The sequence below is a fragment of the Mustelus asterias genome, chromosome 25 (genome assembly GCF_964213995.1).
Source record: "Mustelus asterias chromosome 25, sMusAst1.hap1.1, whole genome shotgun sequence".
In the NCBI taxonomy this organism is placed as follows: domain Eukaryota; kingdom Metazoa; phylum Chordata; class Chondrichthyes; order Carcharhiniformes; family Triakidae; genus Mustelus; species Mustelus asterias.
The window spans coordinates 48,485,470-48,508,270 of record NC_135825.1 but is presented as its reverse complement, the minus strand read 5'-3'; the positions used below and the strand labels follow the sequence as shown (position 1 = coordinate 48,508,270).

General features: G+C 43.9%; 1 protein-coding gene across 5 annotated transcripts in view; it reads right to left on the bottom strand.

Annotated features, from left to right (window-relative positions):
* Positions 1–22,801, bottom strand: part of LOC144479164 (uncharacterized) — a 96,030-nt gene that overhangs the window by 52,937 nt on the left and 20,292 nt on the right. For all 5 annotated transcript variants that reach the window (XM_078197752.1, XM_078197755.1, XM_078197753.1 and 2 more), the window contains exons 5-6: positions 8,803–8,896; positions 4,846–4,918 (exon numbers count right to left, since the gene is read on the bottom strand). In XM_078197752.1, the coding sequence (XP_078053878.1) occupies positions 4,846–4,918; positions 8,803–8,896 (167 nt within the window). The remainder of the gene's footprint in view (positions 1–4,845; positions 4,919–8,802; positions 8,897–22,801) is intronic.

Below are 22,801 nucleotides of genomic sequence, written 5' to 3'. Positions count from 1 at the left end.
ACATCAATCATACAGATCGAATGGAAAATGCTCCCCCATCCCCCACAATACAAAGCAACTATTGAACATACAGCATAAGTTCGTCAAAGACTCAGCGATAGGGGTAACTTTAACTTTGGCCAGACCCGCAATACAAGTGATACGGGATCATAAGAACATAAGAACTAGGAGCAGGAGTAGGCCATCTGGCCTCTCAAGCCTGCTCCGCCATTCAATAAGATCATGGCTGACCTTTTCGTGGACTCAGCTCCACTTACCCACCCACTCACCGTAACCCTTAATTCCTTTACTGTTCAAAAATTTATCTATCCTTGTCTTAAAAACATTCAATGAGGTAGCCTCAACTGCTTCACTGGGCAGGGAATTCCACAGATTCACAACCCTTTGTGTGAAGAAGTTCCTCCTCAACTCAGTCCTAAATCTGCTCCCCCTTATTTTGAGGCTATGCCCCCTCGTTCTAGTTTCACCCGCCAGTGGAAACAACTTCCCTGCTTCTATCTATTCCCTTCATAATCTTATGTTTCTATAAGATCTCCCCTCATTCTTCTGAATTCCAATGATTATAGCTCCAGTCTACTCAGTCTCTCCTCATAAGCCAACCCTCTCAACTCCAGAATCAACCTAGTGAATCTCCTCTGCACCCCCTCCAGTGCCAGTATATCCTTTCTCAAGTAAGGAGACCAAAACTGTACACAGTACTCCAGGTGTGGCCTCACCAGCACCTTGTACAGCTGCAACATAACCTCGCTGTTTTTAAACTCCATCCCTCTAGCAATGAAGGACAAAATTCCATTTGCCTTCTTAATTACCTGCTGCACCTGCAAACTAACTCCTTGTGATTCTTGCACAAGGACACCCAGTTCACTTTGCACAGCAGCATGCTGCAATATTTTACCATTTAAATAATCGTCTATTTTGCTGTTATTCCTACCAAAATAGATGACCTCACATTTACCAACATTGTACTCCATCTACCAGACCCTCGCCCACTCACTTAGACTATCTATATCCCTTTGCAGACTTTCAGCGTCCTCTGCACACTTTGCTCTGCCACTCATCTTAGTGTCATCTGCAAATTTTGACACACTACACTTGGTCCCCAACTCCAAATCATCTATGTAAATCGTAAACCATTATGGTCCTAACACTGATCCCTGAGGCACACCACTAGCACAGCTGCGTGCTGTACATTGTCTGCCATCAAAATCAGATGCAAGAAGTAACTGGTCTCTGCTAAGAGATTATAGAGAAGGCATGGTGGATAATATTACCAGTACTATTGTGGAAAGGAGCAACACCAGCACGGTGGCACAGTGAGTAGCACTGCTGCCTCACAGCGCCAGGGACCCAGGTTCGATTCCCGGATTGGTTCACTGTCTGTGTGGAGTCTGCACATTCACCCCGTGTCTGTGTGGGTTGCCTCCGGTTTCCTCCCACGGTCCGAAAGACGTGCTTGTTAAGTGCATTGGCCATGCTAAATTCCTCAGTGTACCCGAACAGGCGCCAGAGTGTGGAGACTAGGGGACTTTCACAGTAACTTCATTGCAGTGTTAATGTAAGCCTACTTATCACACTAATAAATAAACTTTAAAAACTTTAAACTTTAGTATAGTAATGCTCAATAAAGAAATGATAGAAAATACAATAACAGTAGAAAAAGCAGCAACATAATGCATAAAACATTAGGACGATGACATACAGCAGAGATATCAGTAATACATGTAGTAGAGGTTCACCCTTAGAGTTAAAGATGCTTTCCATTATCTGGAATGTTTGCTCAGGTCCTGGTGGGATATGTTGGTGATTGTGAAGGTCGATCGGTGCCCGGGACGTTCTGCTACAAATGGGATAGGATATCATAGACAATCGGGATTAGGAGAAGCTCCTGGTTTGGGATTTTCTCTCTGTGTGTTTTCTCTCTGCCTCCTGCTTTCGAAGGAGACAGCACCATTTGTTAATTGATTGTGATCCTGTTCGAGCTTCTCCCAGGACTCGGGACTGAAATCAAAACTCCTCAGTGAAGTCTTCAGAGTGACCTCGTAACACTTCCTTTGATCACCATGAGAATGCACCCTAGACTCAAGCTCTCTATAGAAGATTCACATTAGTAAGAGACTACTGGGCATTCTGACTACATGACCAGCCCTACTCATTGTGACTATCTCAATATGGTGTGGATACTTGACATGCCAGCTCGGGTGAGTGTCTCTGTGTCGGCTACTCTGTCCTGCCATCTGATCCTCAGAAGTCTCTGAAAACAGCTCGAGTGGAAGTGGTTGAGTTTCTTGGTCTGACGCTGGTACACAGTCCAAGTCTCTCACACACACACAGCTTTCTCTAGGCTCTCAGTCTGATAGGCACACTTACTCCTCAATGCTCCCAGATTGATGTTTGAAGCTTCCAGAGGCTACACTTACTTTGGCAATTCGTGCATGTGTCTCATCATCAACATAGACAGCTCGAGACTGCGGCCGAGATAAGTGAACTTATCCACTGCTCACAGAGTCTGGTTACGGCTGAAACCCGGGGCTAGAGATTGTCGTTCCTGGAGCAGGCTGGTACAATACTTCCATCTTCTTTGTAATGACCATAAGGCTGCAGTTGTCACATGCATTGGAGAATAGGTCCATGCTACATTCCACATCCAGCTCTGAACTGGCAGGGTGTGCACAGTCATTAAAAACAGGAAATCACCAAGTATGTCCTTGGAGATACTGGTCTTTGTCAGAGTTGTGTTAGGTTGAGCAACTTCCTATCCATTTGATATTTGATTCCAGAATCACCATCATGGAAGGAATTAGAAAGCAGGACAAAGAAAAACTTGCAGGAGATGGTTGGCGCTGGCACACAGCCCTGTTTAACTCCATTAGTGACTGGGAATGGGTCAGAAGACTCACCATCCAGAACACACATGAGCACGCTGTCATGGAACTGTCGAATTATTGTGGTGAATTTGTCAGTTGAGTTACTCCATTATCTTCCAAAGGCCCTCACTGCTGACAATGCTAAAGGCCTTGGTTAGGTCAACAGCCCTGGTATTAAGGTCCATCTTGTATTCTTAGCATTCTTCATGCAGCTGTCTAACTGTAAATATCAGTTGTTCCCCAGTCTTTCCTGAAACTGCACTGACACTCAAGGAGCAGATCCTGGTTGAGATGTTGCTCTAAGTCAGGGTTTCCAAAACTTTTCCAGCCGCGGAACCCTTTTAACGCGATGGGCAGCACGGTGGCACAGTGGTTAGCATTGCTCTCTCACTGCATTCCTCTCCGCCCCCCCACCCCCCCCCACCCCCCACCCCCCACCCCCCCACCCCCCCCCCCCCCACCCCCCCACCCCCCCCCCCCCCCCCCACCCCCCACCCCCCCACCCCCCCACCCCCCAGACCTTGGCTCCTCTCAGGCTTTCGCTGGCCTTGGCTCCTCTGGAGCATCTCCACCCATGCCCGGCTCTCTTCTAGTCCCCACCAGCCTTGGCTCTTCCTGGCCCTCAGCTGTTCCCGGGCACCCGCAGCCTTGCTTTTCACGGGGTCCTTGGCTGAACCGACCATGTAACTCAGTTTGGGAAGCTCTGCACTAAGTTGTCCAGAAGGATTCTGGTGAAGATTTTGCCAGGGATGGAGAGGAGTGAGATCCTTCTATGGTTGTTGCAAGATTGATGAGGACCTTCCTACTTGTACAGGTGGACAATGGAGGCATCTTTGTATTTGTGTGGGATTATCCCTTGCCCCCCACATAGACTGAAAGAGTTCAGTGATCTTCCTGGCCAGCCACTGACCTTCAGCTTTGTAGGCCTCAGCTGGGATAGCATCAGCTCCGGCGGTTTTGGCACCAGACAGGAGTCAGGAGCAGTTGGTGGCAATATCATAGAATAGAATAGAATCATAGAATCCCTATAGTGCAGAAGGAAACCATTCGGTCCATCATGCCTGCACCAACAGCAATCCCACTCAGGCCTTATACCTCTCACCCCACTTTGCTAATCTCCTGACACTTTTATTAATTTAGCATGGCCAATCGACCTAACCTGCACATCTTGGAGTGTGGGAGGAAACCGGAGCACCCGGAGGAAACCCACTCAGACACAGGGAGAATGTGCTAACTCCACACAGACAGTGACCCAAGCCAGGAATCGAACCCGGGTCCCTGGCGCTGTGAGGCAGCCGTGCTAACCACCGTGTCGCCATGCCACAGGCTGTTTCTTGTTTCTTCATTGATGGATGAGGCCCATTGAGGATCTATTTGAAGCGTTCTGCCCATTTCTGTTGAATTTGGGCTTTTTCTGTGAGCAGTGTTGACCCTTTGGCGCCAAGGATCGATGTGAACCAGGGGCCCAAGGATAGATTTCAGAGCTTCGTACAATCTCTTCCCATCTCTGTGGTCTGTATATGACTGATGTTCGTCCACTTTCTGATTCAACCAAGCGTCTTGTGTGTTTCTCTCTGAGCTTACACTGGACAGCGCTGTTAATGTTTTGGTAAACGTTGTGTTTGGATAATGATGACTTGTCCCTGGTATAAGCTTGGTTTGACTAAAAGAATGAGGTGATTCAGAAGCGACTGCAAGAGAAACATGGGGGCCAATTTTCCCGCTCTGCCTGCCACGGGAATTGTGGACCATGGAAAGGTCCGTTGACCTCGGACGGCATTTTCCGGTTTCGGGGCTGGAAAATCCTGTCCGTGGTTTCTACACGGCAAGATTATAATTCTACAGAGAGTTAATAATAAATAAAGGATCCGCCTCAGAGTTTCTGATGATGTTGGGCTTTAAGAGTAATATGAACCTGAGTTATGATTCCAGAGTTAGGTTATTGTTCCCAGGACTATACACGTGGGCTACTGCTACTTACCTATGAAGGCCCAGTCTTTTCAAAATGGAGACCTCACCTACAGAGTTGTTCAGTGATTCCTCAGGAGCGCTGTCTAGGTGAGAGCGAGCACAGTGTGAGCAAAACATTGGTAATGTCAGAGGAGAAATATCCCCACTTACAATTTACACCTCAAAATAACAGCATCAAATGTCAGAGATTTAATACACATGCAATAATAAATATTAACAACAATACAACATAGACTTAACGGCAGCACTTATGGTAAAACCAAGTGGCACAAGAAGGTATTCGTGTTGTTCTGCCTGCAGACCCACATCACTTCCCATGGAAGGGGGGGAGGGAGGGTTGGGGGGAGAGAGAGGGGGGGCTGCTACATACAAGGTACACATGATATTCCTCTTTGATTTCATTGAAGAAAGTTACACAGGTGCTGCCTGTCCTTGAGAACTCGACACAAGTCTGCGGCAAACTCCTGCATCACCCATACAAATTTCTTCCCATTGGAATTTTAGCCCAAGAATCCAAATGACAGTTCCAAGGAGTTCACTGTACCTGGCTGATCACTTTAATCGAATTCCAGGATATCTGTTCCAACACACACTTCCTGCAAAAACAGCAAGTGCTGGAAATACCCAGTGATTCTTTTACTGCTTTAGTCCAACCTTTCCACAAGAGATACTGCACATTGCTGTATAAACCTAATAAAATTCCACATAAGGTGCATTTTAGGAAACTTCTTCCTTATCAGTAACTTTAGTTTTAATGTGATTTTGGTAGACTGGTACAATTCTCCAAATTTCTTTCACAGACAGGTGTTTGTCTTCAAGTACCTTCCGAGTAAATGAACCACGAGATCGTCGCTGTCCGTATATCGGCCGGAATTCTTTGGCCGATCACGCCCCGCCGTCGCTGCCAGCGAGAATAGAGAATTTGGCGCTCCGCCAAATCACCGCTCACTGCAGCGGGACTGGAGAATCCCAGCAGCAGGCGGGGGTAGGAGAATTCCAGCTATCATGTTTTCTTCAGAACTTACCCATCTGTGGAATTCACTACCCCAAAGTGCAGTGGATGCTGGGACTGTGAGTAAATTTAAGGAGGAGTTAGACAGATTTTTAATTGGTAATGGGTTGAACGGTTATGGGGAGAAGGCAGGAAAATGGGGATGAGGAGCATAATCGAATGGCCATTTGACCTAATTCTGCTCCGAGAGCTTATGAACTTATGAACCAATTAAAGTTCTCTATTTTTAATTTGATTTATTCTCTAAAACAGTGGTTCCCAAAGGGTGCGGCGCGCCACACTGGTGCGGCAAGAGAGGATGGCAAGTGTGGCGGGAAGATTCAAGGACAATCAAAGAAACATTTAAACATGGATAGATATTTTTCCAAAGTGAGAGCAAGAGCATCAAGTGATGCTGAGGATGATCCGAGTCCACGTCGTGATCCAGAATCGCCATTCGAACAGAGTGCTGAAGAAGAGTCGTTTAATTCTACACCAGTAGCAGGCCCAAGCAAACCTCCAAAAAAGACAGTTTGTCGACAATATATGGATAGCTATCTGAGTCTCGGTTTCACATGGACTGGAGATGAAAACGTACCTCGGCCTGTGTGTTTGATCTGTGGTGAGAAGCTTTCCAATTCCAATATGGTCCCAAGCAAGATGAAAAGACATCTGTTGTCAAAACATGGAAATCTGGCAAACAAGGATGTTCAATAATTTGAAAGATTTTTGGAACAGCAGAAATACCAACGATCATATTTCGAAAACCGAATGACAGTCTCAGATAAGATGCAGATTGTATCTTACCAAGTGACTGAATTGATTGCTCAACAGACAAAACCACATACAATAGCTGAAAAATTCATTCAGCCTGCCTGCAGCTTGATTGCGAAAACTTTGTTTGGTGATGATGCTGAGCGAGAAGTTATGGAAATTCCTTTGTCTGATAATACAATTCGCAGAAGAATAGTTGATATGTCAGCTAATATTGAGAAGCGTGTTTCCGAAAGTATGAAGAATTCTAAATTTGCCATTCAAGTTGATGAATCAACCGACATTAGTGGAAAAGCACAGTTGCTTGCCTATATCAGATTCATTCACAATGATGAAATAATCACACAGTTTCTATTTTGCAAGGAACTTGAAAAACATACCAGAGGACAAGATATTTTCCAAACCTTGTCTGACTATTTGGAAAAAGTTGAGATTTCATGGGATTCTTGCATTGGAATTGGTACGGATGGAGCGCCGTGTATGATAGGGAATGTGAGAGGCTTGGCGGCACTCATCAAACAGAAAAATCCAGATGTAATATCAACTCACTGTTTTTTACACAGAGAGGCATTAATCTAAAGACCCTTGTAGCTGATTTGAAGTTGGTTCTAGATCAGACTGTGCGCATTGTGAACTTCATCAAAGCAAAATCGCTAAAGGTGCGGTTATTTGTGCAACTCTGCAAAGACATGGAATCAAAACATCAATGCCTAATTCTGCACTCAGAGGTTCCCGGTTGAATGTGCTCAATGTCAGTATGCAAGGCCGCGATGACAATATCCTCACAACTACAGACAAACTAACTGTATTCAAAAAAAAGCTTCAGCTCTGGCTCGGAAGAGCGATGCAACATAACCTCAAAATGTTCCCACTGGTAAAAAGTTTTAAAACGAGCAATGAATTGTACGGCCTCATACAGGAACATCTTGCTACACTGGTAGAAAAGATTGATCATTACTTCCCATCGTTGTCTTCAGAAAAATTCGACTGGGTTAGAGACCCCTTTGCGAATTCCAGCTGTTCAGGTCTGACATTAGATGAGGAGGAGGAAATGGCCTGCATTTCGAGTGATCGCACCTTGAAAATGAAACACGGGAGTATGCCACTGGGCTCTTTTGGATAAACAACCAGAAACAGTATCCGCGCATCTCTTCAAGAGCATTAGCTATTCTTCTACAGTTCTCCACGACATATTGTTGTGAACAGGGATTTTCAGCTCTGACAAATATCAAAGACCAGAAAAGAGAAAGGCTTCTTTGTGTTGATGAGGAGATGAGAGTTTGTTTGTCTCAAATTAGACCTAATATAAATGAGATTACCCGACAAAAACAAGCTCACACCTCTCATTGAGTTTGTATACTTACTTAAGGTTACATATGTAAGAGGCTCGTCTATAAGTGTATTTTGGGAATGAATCATGTTTTTATGTCGCTGCATTGTTTTATACTTTCTGGATGTCCCATGATCATATTATAAAGTAGTTGTGTTCTATGTTATGAATCAAGCACTGCTAGGAATTTTTTTTTGTTTTTGAATGTATTTCTTATCAATAAAATATTCGGTGTGGCACGAGCAAATTTTTATTCTGAACGTGCGGCCCAGTGAAAAACATTTGGGAACCACTGCTCTAAAAACTGACCATTGCTTTCAGTTCAATCTGAGTTTCACAATTCAGTTGTCACTGCCTTTCAGTTCATCAAAAGAGAAATCAAAAGCAATCCAGTGTTAGGAGGTTTCAAAGCCACCTGAATAACTCTTACAATGAGCAAAGCAAAATCAGGTCATGGGATTATTGGAGGAAAGGACTGTGTCTGGGAAAGGAATTGGAGATTGTAAGGAAGGATTGAGTTGCCCTGTATACCGGTTGAGGATTAATCTTCAATGCAACAATTTTTAAACAGTTAACCAAATCGCGTGAAATCTCCACAATTTTGGTAACAACCTCCAATTTTCCAGTGCCCTTTTTATTAGATTGTTAGAAGTCAGCTGTAGTCTCAGAACTGGCAGACCCTAAAGACAACCAATGGATGGTTGCAAAGCAGAATTGGGACCATCAGGTGCCTGTCCCTACCGAGAGTGGAATGGTACAGAAAGAGGAGGTGATGGTCATAAAGACAGGCGGCTGCTGTGATACAAATCAATCAAAGGGGAAGGAGCACCCCAAGAACATGATAACATGTCCATACATTGTCAAACACTTACCTTCTCCACTCTCATCACTCAACCCTACTTGCTCTTCTACAGATGTTCTGGAACCGCATTGGACATTGGAATTTTCTGGGGTTAGGTCAGATTCCTGGAATAGTTAAAGAAAACATGTTACTGCATACACTAACAGATGTCAAAGCCTACAGTAAGACCCCAGGCTGTTTTCAACTTGGTGCCCAGGTATAAAAGTTACATTTCCAATCTGTCACCCATTATTAAAACCATCCAGTTTTCATTTTGATTGATTGAGAGTGCCCTGTTTAGTACCCAGGCAGCAAGTTGAAAATCTATCCTGTTCCTTCATGTTTCTATATGATGTGTAGGATGCACATGTGCAGCCTTTAAGACGAACATTTTCCAAGAGTTGTAGGATAACTGGTACAATCATGACACCAATATTTGATATGATTTATTATTGTCATATGTATTAGTATACAATGAAAAGTATTTCTTGCATGCTATACAGACAAAGCACGGTAGCACAGTGGTTAGCACTGCTGCTTCACAGCTCCAGGGTCCCGGGTTCGATTCCCGGCTCGGCTCACTGTCTGTGTGGAGTTTGCACATTCTCCTCGTGTCTGTGTGGGTTTCCTCCGGGTGCTCCGGTTTCCTCCCACAGTCCAAAGATGTGCGGGTTAGGTTGATTGGCCAGGTTAAATAAATTGCCCCTTAGAGTCCTGGGATGCGTAGGTTAGAGGGATTAGCAAGTAAATATGTGGGGATAGGGCCTGGGTGGGATTGTGGTCGGTGCGGACTCGATGGGCCGAATGGCCTCCTTCCGCACTGTAGGGTTTCTATGATTTCTATGATTTCTATGATTCATAGAGAAGGAAAGGAGAGAGTGAAGAATGTAGTGTTACAGTCATAGCTACAGTAAGTAGTCTCACAACACCAGGTTAAAGTCCAACAGGTTTATTTGGTAGCAAAAGCCACACAAGCTTTCGGAGTTCAGCTCCTTCATCAGGTGAGCTAGGGTGTAGAGAAAGATCAACTTAATATGAGGTAGGTCTGTTCAAAAACCTGATAGCAGCAGGGAAGAAGCTGTTCTTGAGAGAGTTGGGAAGTGTCCTCACACTTTTGTATCTTTTTCCCGACGGAAGAAAGTGGAAGAGAGAATGTCCGGGCTGCGTGGGGTCCTTGATTATGCTGGCTACTTTTCCGAGGATGCGGGAAGAGTAGTCAGAGTCAATAAGTGGGAGGCTGGTTTGCGTGATGGACTGGGCTTCTTTCACGACCCTTTGTAGTATTTTGCAGTCTTGATCAGAGCAGAAGCCATACCAAGCTATGATACAAACGGAAAGAATGCTTTCTATGGTGCATCTGTAAAAGTTGGTGAGAATCGTAGCGGACATGCCAAATTTCCTTAGCTACATGTGAAAGTAGAGGCATTGGTGGGCTTTCTTAACTATAGCGGCGGCACGGAGGGACCAGGACAGGTTGTTGGTGATCTGGACACATAGAAACGTGAAGCTCTCGACCAGTATAACTACCTCTAGCTTACCTCCCTGCCATCTATGGCCTTTATGGAGTGACACATGCCTTAATTAGTCCCTATCCTGTACTTGACTATCAACAAAAGAAGATAAGAACAGGAGCTAGGTTCTCCCCGTCTCTGTTTAATAGCAATAGTGATCCCAGTTCCTGTCACTATTTCCTTTTCTCTGTAAAAGGAAAATAAAGAACTGGCATTTCACACTCATGGCCTCAAAGGATTCCAGAATCACTAGACCCAGATGAAATCTATCTCAGGCTACCAAAAGAAACACGAGCAGAAACAGAGGAAGCTCTGATCATCATTCTCCAATCCTCTCTAGCTGCAGGCACGGCGCTGCTGATGTTATATGGCTGTTCAAATGGAGAGGAAGTGAGGTCGAGCGACTACAGGCCCATTAGTCTAATTTCAATGGTGGGCAAGTTATTGGATAATATTCTGAGGGAGGGTACAAACCATCATTTAGAAAGCACGGATTAAACAAGGGCAGCTATGGATTTATTGAGGGATGTTCATGTCTGACAAGCTTGATTGAATTATTTCAGGAAGTAATTTTGGAGGGTAACATGGTTGATGAGGTTATAGTTCACTCAGGGAGTCCAAGTCGCCGTGGCAACATACATGTGGAAGTCTGGAGCTATGCATCGTGATGGTAGAGGCTCTAACATTCTTTCCATTACATGTGTTATACAGCTTTTAAACACCTTCCAGTTTAATGAGACAAGCAAGGACAGAATTCAACAATTTCTTTATTTAACTTTCAATTGAACTTTAACTCTTAACTGTATATTAACTTCAACTGAACATCGACTTTAACTAAACATCAACTTTAGGTATTTAACTGAAAATAGATACTACCAAGTTTAGGAAAAACCTTGGCCAACAATATCCTTGATGTAGAATCTATCTTCTCCTTCTCTGAAGCATCCTTCAGGGTATAGGTCTTCTTGCGATATTTAGTCTCTTTGAGTTATCGCTGGCAAACAAAGGCTGCACATGTCTCTTTATCCACAATTCTCCACTCACTTCCGGAAGATTCTCTGTCATCCAGCCAATGGTTTGATCAGAAACCCCAATTGCATCATTCAATTAGGCCAATCAAATACAGCCAGAGTAGTGGCATTGGTCACTCCAGGCCCCTTCATATTTAGGTCCCTTAAGTGCATATTGTCTACATTCCAATCCCCAGATAAGAAACACTAGCTCCAAAAGTCTGTAAAGAACTCCTCCCTGCCAAGACAAACTGGTAAATCTGACATCTTATGTCCTTTGGCAAGTTCCAGGCCACAAGCCACAAGAAATCTCAGCAGAGTGAAAAACAACTTTAACCAAAAATCAGCTTTGCTTGATTGAAGATCTTCCAACATATTAAAAGTTTAAAACTCTGCAGACTATTCAGCCACACATAACTGACCAGGAACCTCCCTCACTCATACCACCTGACATGGGCATGTGTTGAAAGGATTTGCAGGTTAATACTCAGCCTATTTGGCTATATTATGAATGCACCTTCCTTGACCATCAAGACCTGGAGTGGAATTGAACTCAGAGCTCCTGACTTAGAAGCAGGGATCCGACAACAAGACCTTCGAAGTGTTTAATGTAGCCGACATCTGACAGGTGTTTGGTTGAAGGAGCCCTTTTCAAATCGGTAATCACAATCCACCTCATCTAAATTATAATGTGACATAAGATTCCAAGTACAGAAGTTCTGCATGCAAAAAGTGTTTTAATAATGCCTTGAAGAAAATAAATAATTACTAAGAGTGGCAATTTGAAGACAACTTCACTGGTGTGGACAGTCATGGGACAGACCAGGCAAAGGATAAGTGGGACTCTACTAAATTTAAGTACATGCTAACTGAACTGCTTTTAATGTGGTTAAAGACTGCCTGTTAAGAGCATACATACCAAATCAGTTCACAGATCAATTTTAATATGGAGCTATTGCCAAGGTAGTATCAACAGCAATCTCATCTATTTAGACATTTCACAGGCTCAAAGCTATTATTTTACTATAGAGCATTCACTCACTTGAACATAACATTCTCAGATTTGTGAAAACCCAGCCTTGTTTCTTATTATTTAATCATTCAAAGAATTCACATTTTCGCCACTGACTGGATGACTTTTACGCAAGTCAAAGTGACAACTTTTCCATGGTTACAAGAATCAAACCGGCAAGAGATTAATGCAAGAAAAATGTTGGAAATAAATAGCAGGTGAGGCAGCATTATAATGTCACTTGCTCACTGCATGAATCCAGAATGAATGCACCGTTGTATCCCAACAATAACTGGCCTCCCAAATCCTCTCCCCTCTCACGGAAAGTAAATGCAGGATTCATTGCTGAAAATCATGGCAAAACAAGGCACCCATCACCACAAAAATGGTTAAATATTGTGAGCCTCAAGAGTATGGAACACACGCGCTCACAAATTAGGAGCAGGAGTAGGCCACTTGGCCCTTCAGGCCTGCTCCACCATTCAGTAAGGTCATGGCTGATCTGGTCGGAACTTTAACTCCACATTCCTCCTTACCCCAATAACCTTTTACCTTCTTATTAATCAAGAATCTATCCAGCTCTGCCTTAAAAATATTTAAAGACTCTGCTTCCACTGCCTTTTGAGGAAGAGAGTTCCAAGGACTCCTTTTTTCCTGGGAGAAAAGAATTCTCCTAATCTCCATCTTAAATGGGCAACCCCTTATTTTGTAAAAGCGACCCCCAGTTCTAGATTCTCCCACAAGATGAAACATCCTCTCCACATCCACCCTGTCAATAGCCCTTCAGGATCTTAAAGGTTTCGATCAAGTCGCCTCTCACTCTTCTGAACTCTAGTCAATACAAAGCTAACCTCTCCAACCTTTCCTCATAAGACAGCCCGTACATTCCTGGTATTAGTCTCTGAACAGTTTCTAACAGATTTCCATCTTTCTGTAAATAAGGAGACCAATACCGTACACAATACTTTCGATGTGGTTTCACCAATGCCCTGTACAACTGAAGCATATCCTCCTTACATTTGTATTCAATTTCCCTTCACAATAAATGATAACATTCTATTAGCTTTACTATTTACGTGCTGTACCTGTAAACTAACCCTTTGTGATTCATACACTACAACACCCAGATCCCACTGCACCTTGAGCTTTGCAATCTCTCGTCATTTAGACCAGTGGTTCCCAAAGGGTGCGGCGCGCCATACTGGTGCGGCGAGAGAGGATGGCAAGTGTGGCGGGAAGATTCAAGGACAATCAAAGAAACATTTAAACATGGATAGATATTTTTCCAAAGTGAGAGCAAGAGCATCAAGTGAGTCCACGTTGTGATCCAGAATCACCGTTCGAACAAAGTGCTGAAGAAGTCATTTAATTCTACACCAGTAGCAGGCCCAAGCAAACCTCCAAAAAAGAAAGTTTGTCGACAACATATGGATAGCTATCTGACTCTCGGTTTCACATGGACTGGAGATGAAAACGTACCTCGGCCTATGTGTTTGATCTGTGGTGAGAAGCTTTCCAATTCCAATATGGTCCCAAGCAAGATGAAAAGACATCTGTTGTCAAAACATGGAAATCTGGCAAACAAGGATGTTCAATATTTTGAAAGGCTTTTGGAACAGCAGAAATCCCAACGATCATATTTCGAAAACCGAATGACAGTCTCAGATAAGATGCAGATTATATCTTACCAAGTGGCTGAATTGATTGCTCAACAGACAAAACCACATACAATAGCTGAAAAATTGATTCAGCCTGCCTGCAGCTTGATTGTGAAAACTTTGTTTGGTGATGATGCTGAGCGAGAAGTTATGGAAATTCCTTTGTCTGATAATACAATTCACAGAAGAATAGTTGATATGTCAGTTAATATTGAGAAGCATGTTTCCGAAAGTATGAAGAATTCTAAATTTGCCATTCAAGTTGATGAATCGACCGACATTAGTGGAAAAGCACAGTTGCTTGCCTATATCAGATTCATTCACAATGATGAAATAATCACACAGTTTCTATTTTGCAAGGAACTTGAAAAACATACCAGAGGACAAGATATTTTCCAAACCTTGTCTGAGTATTTGTAAAAAGTTGAGATTTCATGGGATTCTTGTATTGGAATTTGTACGGATTGAGCGCCATGTATGATAGGGAATGTTAGAGACTTGGCGGCACTCATCAAACAGAAAAATCCAGATATAATATCAACTCACTGTTTTTTACACAGAGAGGCATTAATCACCAAGACCCTTGTAGCTGATTTGAAGTTGGTTCTAGATCAGACTGTGCGCATTGTGAACTTCATCAAAGCAAAACCACTAAAGGCGCGGTTATTTGCTCAACTCTGCAAAGACGTGGAATCAAAACATCAATGCCTAATTCTGCACTCAGAGGTTCGTTGGATGTCCCGCGGAAAAGTTTTAAATCGGGTGTTGGAATTGAAGAACGAATTAAGAGAATTTTTGGAACAAGAAGGGAACCCATTGTACCACCAACTGGATGACAATGACTGGTGTGCAAAGCTGGCATATTTGGCCGATATCTTTTCCCGGTTGAATGTGCTCAATGCCAGTATGCAAGGCCGCGATGACAATATCCTCACAACTACAGACAAACTAACTGCATTCAAAACAAAGCTTCAGCTCTGGCTCGGAAGAGCGATGCAACATAACCTCGAAGTGTTCCCACTGGTAAAAAGTTTTAAAACGAGCAATGAATTGTACGGCCTCATACAGGAACATCTTGCAACACTGGTAGAAAGGATTGATCATTACTTCCCATTGTTGTCTACAGAACAATTCGACTGGGTTAGAGACCCCTTTGCGAATTCCAGCTGTTCAGGTCTGATATTGGATGAGGAGGAGGAAATGGCCTGCATTTCGAGTGATCGCACCTTGAAAATGAAACACGGGAGTATGCCACTGGGCTCTTTTTGGATATACAACCAGAAACAGTATCCAGGCATCTCTTCAAGAACATTAGCTATTCTTCTACAGTTCTCCACAACATATTGTTGTGAACAGGGATTTTCAGCTCTGACAAATATCAAAGACCAGAAAAGAGAAAGGCTTCTTTGTGTTGATGAGGAGATGAGAGTTTGTTTGTCTCAAATTAGACCTAATATAAATGAGATTACCCGACAAAAACAAGCTCACACCTCTCATTGAGTTTGTATACTTACTTAAGGTTACATATGTAAGAGGCTCGTCTATAAGTATATTTTGGGAATGAATCATGTTTTTATGTAGCTGCATTGTTTTATACTTTCTAGATGTCCCATGATCAGATTATAAAGCAGTTGTGTTCTATGTTATGAATCAAGCACTGCTAGGAGTTTTTTTTTTTGTTTTTGAATGTATTTCTTATCAATAAAACATTTGGTGTGGCGCGAGCAAATTTTTATTCCGAAAGTGCGGCCTAGTGACAAAAATTTGCGAACCACTGATTTAGACAATAAGCTTCTTTTTTTCTTCTTGCTGAAATGGACAATTTTACTTTTTCCCACATTCATATATCCATTTGCCAAAGTTTTGCCCACTTGTGTAACCTGTGTATGTCCCTTTGTAGCCTCCCTACATCCACTTCACAATTTATTTTCCTACCTACCATTGTGTCATCAGCAAATTTAGCAACCAATTCAGTCCATTCATCAACCCTGAAAACCCACCCAGAAGATTGACATGTGAAGCATTGCTAACGTTTATCAATCTCTTATCATTGATTCACCCAGGACTGGGAATTTGAACGCGCATTCCTACAAGTTCAGTTCCTTCAATGTTTTGCTTGCCCTCAAAACTTCCTCTCCCGTGGCATGCTTCATTATAGTACTCAGATCCAACACATCTTAATGGCATCAGGTCAAGTCTGAGTGCGTAACCAGGTCAACCTCTAATTGGGTTCATGGAAGGGAAATTGTGTCTGACTAATTTAATAGAGTTTTTCGAGGAAGTCTCAACCAGAGTGGATAGAGGGGAACCAGTAGATGTGTTGTATTTGGACTTCCAGAAGGCATCCAACAAGGTACCTCACAAAAAGTTAAGTCATAAGATAAGAGCCCATGGTGTTGGAGGCAATATATTGGCATGGATAGAGAACTGGCTAATGGGCAGGAAAAAAAGAGTATAGAAACACAGAGGGACCTAGGTGTGCAAGTCCACAAGTCCTTGAAGGTGGCAACACAGGTGGAGAAGGTGGTGAAGAAGGCATATGGTATGCTTGCCTTTATAGGATGGAGTATAGACTATAAAAGCTGGAGTCTGATGATGCAGCTGTATAGAACGCTGGTCAGGCCACATTTGGAGTACTGCGTCCAGTTCTGGTCGCTGCACTACCAGAAGGACGTGGAGGCATTAGAGAGAGTGCAGAGAAGGTTTATCAGGATGTTGCCTGGTATGGAGGGTCTTAGCTATGAGGAGAGATTGGGTAAACTGGGCTTGTTCTCCCTGGAAAGACGGAGAATGAGGGGAGATCTAATCGAGGTGTACAAGATTATGAAGGGGATAGATAGGGTGAACGGTGGGAAGCTTTTTCCCAGATCAGAAGTGACGATAACGAGGGGTCACGGGCTCAAGGTGAGAGGGGCGAAGTATAACTCAGATATCAGAGAGATGTTTTTTACACAGAGAGTGGTGGGGGCCTGGAATGCGCTGCCAAGTAGGGTGGTGGAGGCAGACACGCTGGCATCGTTTAAGACTTACCTGGATAGTCACATGAGCAGCCTGGGAATGGAGGGATACAAACGATTGGTCTAGTTGGACCAAGGAGCGGCACAGGCTTGGAGGGCCGAAGGGCCTGTTTCCTGTGCTGTACTGTTCTTTGTTCTTTGTTCATTAGAATTGAGAATGAGAGGCGATCTCATTGAAACATATAGGCCGGAATTTTACCACCCCACCTGCCACGGGAATGGTAGCTTGCGAGGAGCGGACAATGGAAAGGTCCGTTGACTTTGGGTGGGATTTTACTGTTTCAGAAAGAGTGAGGCCATAAAGTCCCGCTCATAGGATCCTTAAGTGGCTTGACAGGGTAACTGCTGAGAGGATGTTTCCACTCATGGGAGAGTCTAGGACCAGAGGGCAGTGTCTCAGAATAAAGGGGCACCAATTGAAGACTGAGATGAGGAGGAATTTCTTCCCTCAGAGGGTCGTGAGTCTTTGGAACCCTTTCCTACAGAGAGCTGTAAGAGAAGAGTCATTGGATATAGTTAAGACTGAGATAGATGGATATTTGATCAGTGAGGGAATCAAGGGTTACAGGGAAAGGACAGGAAAGTGGACGTGAGGAATGTCAGGTCAGCCATTATCCTATTGAATTGAGAAGCAGACTCAAGGGGCCAGATGGCGTACTCCTATTCCCATTTCTTATGGTCCTTTCAATTGAGTGGTTTCTTTCTTGGACTCTGAGTCCTCTTTCTGTGAAGATCTGAACTGATTTATTGGATGTGACTAATATGTTCTGGATAGGATTATTGGTTCAATGTCACTCTGAACTTGTTTTGCTGAATATTTAAACCTCTGTATTTAAAAGCTACTGAAGGCTGACTTCCAACCTTGAACTTCTTGATTTTATCGATCGCCCATTATAAAAATTCTACCGAACCTCCATGCAGAAAATCATCCACATGCCTGATAAAGATTCCCGCTAGCTGTTCCGATGATGCCACTTTCCAAAGTGGTGCTTCTAATATGTGCTCCTTTTTCCTCAACCGTGGATTCCCATCTACAGTTGTCGACAGGGCCCTCAACAGTGTGCGGTCTATCTCCCGCGCCACGACCCTCACCCCCTCCTCTCCCTCCCAGAACAAGGATAGAGTCCCCCTTGTTCTCACATTTCACCCCGCCAGCCTCTGCATGCAAAGCATAATCCTCCGCCATTTTCGCCAACTCCAGCGTGATGCCACCACCAAACACATCTTCCCTTCACTCCCTCTGTCAGCATTCCGCAGAGACCATTCCCTCCAGGATAACCTAATCTACTCCTCCACTTTACCCAACACCTCTCCCGTCACTCATGGCACCTTCCCATGCAATCGCAGAAGGTGTAACACCTGCCCCTTTACCTCTTCCATGCTCACCATCCAAGGTCCAGAACATTGATTCCGGGTTAAACAGTGTTTCACTTGTGCCTCTTTCAATTTGGTCTATTGCATTCGCTGCTCCCAATGTGGTCTCCTCTATAATCGGAGAGACCAAGCGTAGACTGGGTAATCACTTTGCTGAGCACCTTCGGTCTGTGCGCAATCAGGACCCTGACCTTCCGGTTGCTGCCATTTTAACACACGATCCTGCTCCCATGCCCACATGTCTGTCCTTGGCTTGCTGCAATGTTCCAGTGAAGCTCAATGCAAACTGGAGGAACAGCATCTCACCTTCCGGCTGGGCACTTTACAGCCTTCCGGTCTCAACATCGAATTCAACAACTCCAGATGATTTGCTCTACCCCACCTTGGCCCCCTTTGTTCTTATTCTATTTAATTTAATTTTTTTACTGTTCTCTACCTTTTATTTCTTTATGGTCTTTCTTCATTTTTCTTCCCCCCCCCCACTCTTTCCTTCCCCTACTTCATCCCCCTTCCCTTACCTTTTCTCCCCCCCCCCCCCCGCTTCCCCTTTTCTACATTCTACCTCTGTCCCATTCCCCCCACTCCTTCCCCCAACATCTCCATCTGTCACAGCTTACAGTTTCTCTGCCGTTTGGCCATTCACACCCTTTATTCTCCCTGTGGACTGCCATTAGCAGCCTTTCCTCTGGTTTCTGTGGCTATGACTCATCTTTCATTCCCTCACCCTGCAGCATAAATATCTCCCACTTTCTGTGTCTTTTAGCTTTGACAAAGGGTCATCTGGACTTGAAACGTCAGCTCTTTTCTCTCCTTACAGATGCTGCCAGACCCGCTGAGATTTTCCAGCGTTTTCTCTTTTGGTTCCTGCTAATCTCTCCTTGTGATACCAATAGAACATTGCATGTTCTGCTTTTAACTGAAAGCAACCCGTTTTCAACAAGATTGACCTCACAGGAAAATACCATACTCCTGACACATCATTCAATCCGTAAACACGTGTTTAAGTTCCTCAATTTATACCGCCAGCTTCTTTAGATGATTTCAAAAATATTTCTTCTCAAAATGGCTCACCCTGCAGAAATGCTGCCTTTATGTTATATCGATCCGCACTCCCAGGGGTATGTGGTCAAAATGGCCAAAGAGATCTTCCGGCTTACTTTCCCTGCAATAGGTGAGACCCCTCTGATATCTTCACCCCCCAAGTCTTTCCTCAAAAACCCTGAGCTACTGATCTAGCTTCAGCTTTGTATGTGCCCCTTATCCGTGCATTAGGGTTACGAGGATGGAGGTGGTGGGCCTGGGTAAGATGTTCTTTAGGAGAGTCAGTACAGACTCAATGGGTTGAATGGCCTCCTTCTGTCCCTCTATGATTCTACAATTCTATGACGGCTCCTACTTCTAATTCCACTCTTAGTTTGTTCTGAAGTTCTCTTTCTGGCCACGCTGCATCCTCTCCTCGCCCCCTTCTCTCTTCCTGGATTGCTGCTACATGATCCTTCCTGCATGTGATCAGAGTTCTGTCTGCAAGTCCGAGATCTTTTCCTGCTGTCGCAACCCCTTTCTGATTCACTGTCAGAACTTCTACTGTGCTTCTGGCTTTCCACATCTTTACCTCTGTGGTGAACCATAGATGGTTACCACTATGGGTACTTGTACATATGTTACTCTTGTTACTGTTGGGGTTAGGGTTGGGGTGTTCCACCTGTTAGCATTGTTCTGTGGTACACTCCGTTTAGCTCCGCCTTCTTACAGGAGTATAAAGGTCACTGCTACTTCCTAGTAGCCCTTAGTCTGGGATAGTATTGTTAAGCAGTGTGCTCTATTCTTGTTGTGAATAAAAGCCTTTATTCCCGGGTATGTCCTAGCCTCCCGTGTGAATCAATCGCGCATCAACCTCATTTTGCCAATCAAAGCTCTTCTTTCCCAACCTTCATCCTTCACATTTAACCAGTGGTTATATTTACCAGTGGCCTTTTCTGCTCTTCCTCTGGTGGTGGCACCCCTCCATGCATTGGCTGCTTCTGGCATGTCCGTGACCTTTGTTCCTCCTTTGGGTAATTGTTCTTTTGAATAAGTAACCTTATCCTGCACTTCAATATTATTTTGTTCAATATCAACCAGTTCTTTATTTGTTGTAGTCAGTTCCTCATAATTGTCCATTACGTGCGTGTGTGAGGTTCATGGTGTCTCTTTACTCTCTATGTCTTGTTCAGAATCTGTAGAGGTATAGTCAGTGCCAATTAAGCTGCAGGAATGAACCCTAAGGGTTTGATTCCCGTGTTGAACAATTACTATTTTTCTTTCACTGCTTACCAAGGCCTTTCCATTCGCTCTTGCCCTTCTCTTTTATAATATACCAGGTCTCCCTGTCTAAACTATACGCCTGATGGCTTTACGCGGTGCCAAATATCTCAGCTTTAATTAAAGTCTTTCTACTTGCAGGCAACGCATTCAGATGAACAGGAAAAGTGGAACTGGTGCTCGTTCCTTCTAGAGCAGGGGGGAGCATCTGATAAAACCAAAGGCAACTTTGGTGCCAATTGGTACAGTCTGTACCCAGCAACCATCTGCAAAGAGTTCTTTGCATCACTGCCCACGCCAGCACTATTTGCAATTTACAATCTGGCTGATTTGCCAATGTTTTATGTATCATGTCAGCTACCATTGCATTGTTTCTCTCGGACAGACCATTACTGACGGGTTCACAGTCGCAGCGCGCATAAATATGATGTTCAAGTTTTCACATATCTCAAACTTCCTCATTGGTAAATTCCCCGCCATTATCTGCCAGTAATTTTGTTGGTGTACCAAATCCTGTTCCAACCCACTTCTCCTTAACCTTATCGATAATGGATAATTTGTCCTTGCCACATATTACAGTGGATACGCTAAATCTGGTTGCCGTTTCTATAAAGTGTAGCAAAAGAAAACCCAATCTTTGTCCTGTACTTTTAAATCCATTGCCACTGCATTGTTAAACACCTTGGCTCGTGGCAAACTCACAACAGGACACAGTGGTGTCTCCCAATACCTCTACAAATTTCACAACGTTCTCAATAATTGTTGTATTCTTTACCAAGCACTCCAGCATCTTGCAGTAAAGCCGTCAGTTTGTGGCTCCAGATGTGCAGACTATCTATGCAACTTCCAAACGACCTTCTTTTGTCTACCAAATTTTTCCAGATTATCATTATCAGATAACAGGTCATGATAAAAATCAAAGTCATACCTGATTGGATTTGATTTATTATTGTCACATGTATTCAGATATAGTGAAAAGTATTGTTTCTTGCACGCTATACAGACAAAGCATACCGTTCATAGAGTACATAAGGGGGGGAAGGAAAGAAGAGGGTGCAGAATATAATGTTACTGTCATAGCTAAGGTGTAGAGAAAGATCAACTTAATATAAGGTAGGTCCATTCAAAAGACTGAAGGGAGCAAGGAAGAAGCTGTTCTTGTGTCGGTTGGTGCGTGATCTCAGACTTTTGTATCTTTTTCCCGATGGAAGAAGGTGGAAGAGAGTTAAAAGCAAATTACTGCAGATACTGGAATCTGAAACCAAAAGAGAAAATGCTGGAAAATCTCAGCAGGTCTGGCAGCATGTGGTGAACCATCGTTGGTTCCCACTGGATAGTACTGAGCCAGGGCTGGCCAGTACTACAGGAATGTATATAGGTTACTGTGGGATTGTACTAATGTTGCTGTTGGGTTAGGGTGGGATTGTTACACCTGTGTTTGTTACTGTTGTGGCACATCCCAGTCGGGCTCCGCCTCCTGGGAGAGGTATAAGACCCCCTGCTCGGACTGCTCCCTGCCCTTCAGTCTGGGATAGTGTGTTAAAGTTCTGATAGCTCCATTGTTAGTTAATAAAAGCCTTCTTTTACTGAAGCTTCGAGCCTCGTGTCCAATTGATGCGCATCACAGCATCTGGAAGATGAGAAACGAGCTGACGCTTCGAGTCCAGATGACCCTTTGTCAGAGATTAAATGGCCTCACAAGTCACTCAGTTGTTTGAAACCGCTAACAGCAGCACGAGTGCGTACTATCTACAAGATGCACTACAGGAACTCACCAAGGCTCCTTATACAGCACCTTCCAGACACATGATCACTATCATCTAGAAGGACAAAGGCAGCAGATATCTGGGAACACCACCATCTGCACGTTCCCCTCCAAGCCACCCTGACTTGAAACTATATCGCCGTTCCTTCACTGTCACTGGGTCAAAATCCTGGAACTCCGTCTCTAACAGCACTGTGGGTATACCTACACCACATGGGCTACTGCAGCTCAAGAAGACGGCTCACCACCACCTTCCCAAGGGCAATTAGGGATGGGCAATAAATGCTGACCCATATTGCATGAATATATAAAAATAAGAGACCAACGGCTATTTTCCTGGCCACCTGTATCAGAGCCTTCTGGTCTCGATTGGGCAGCACTG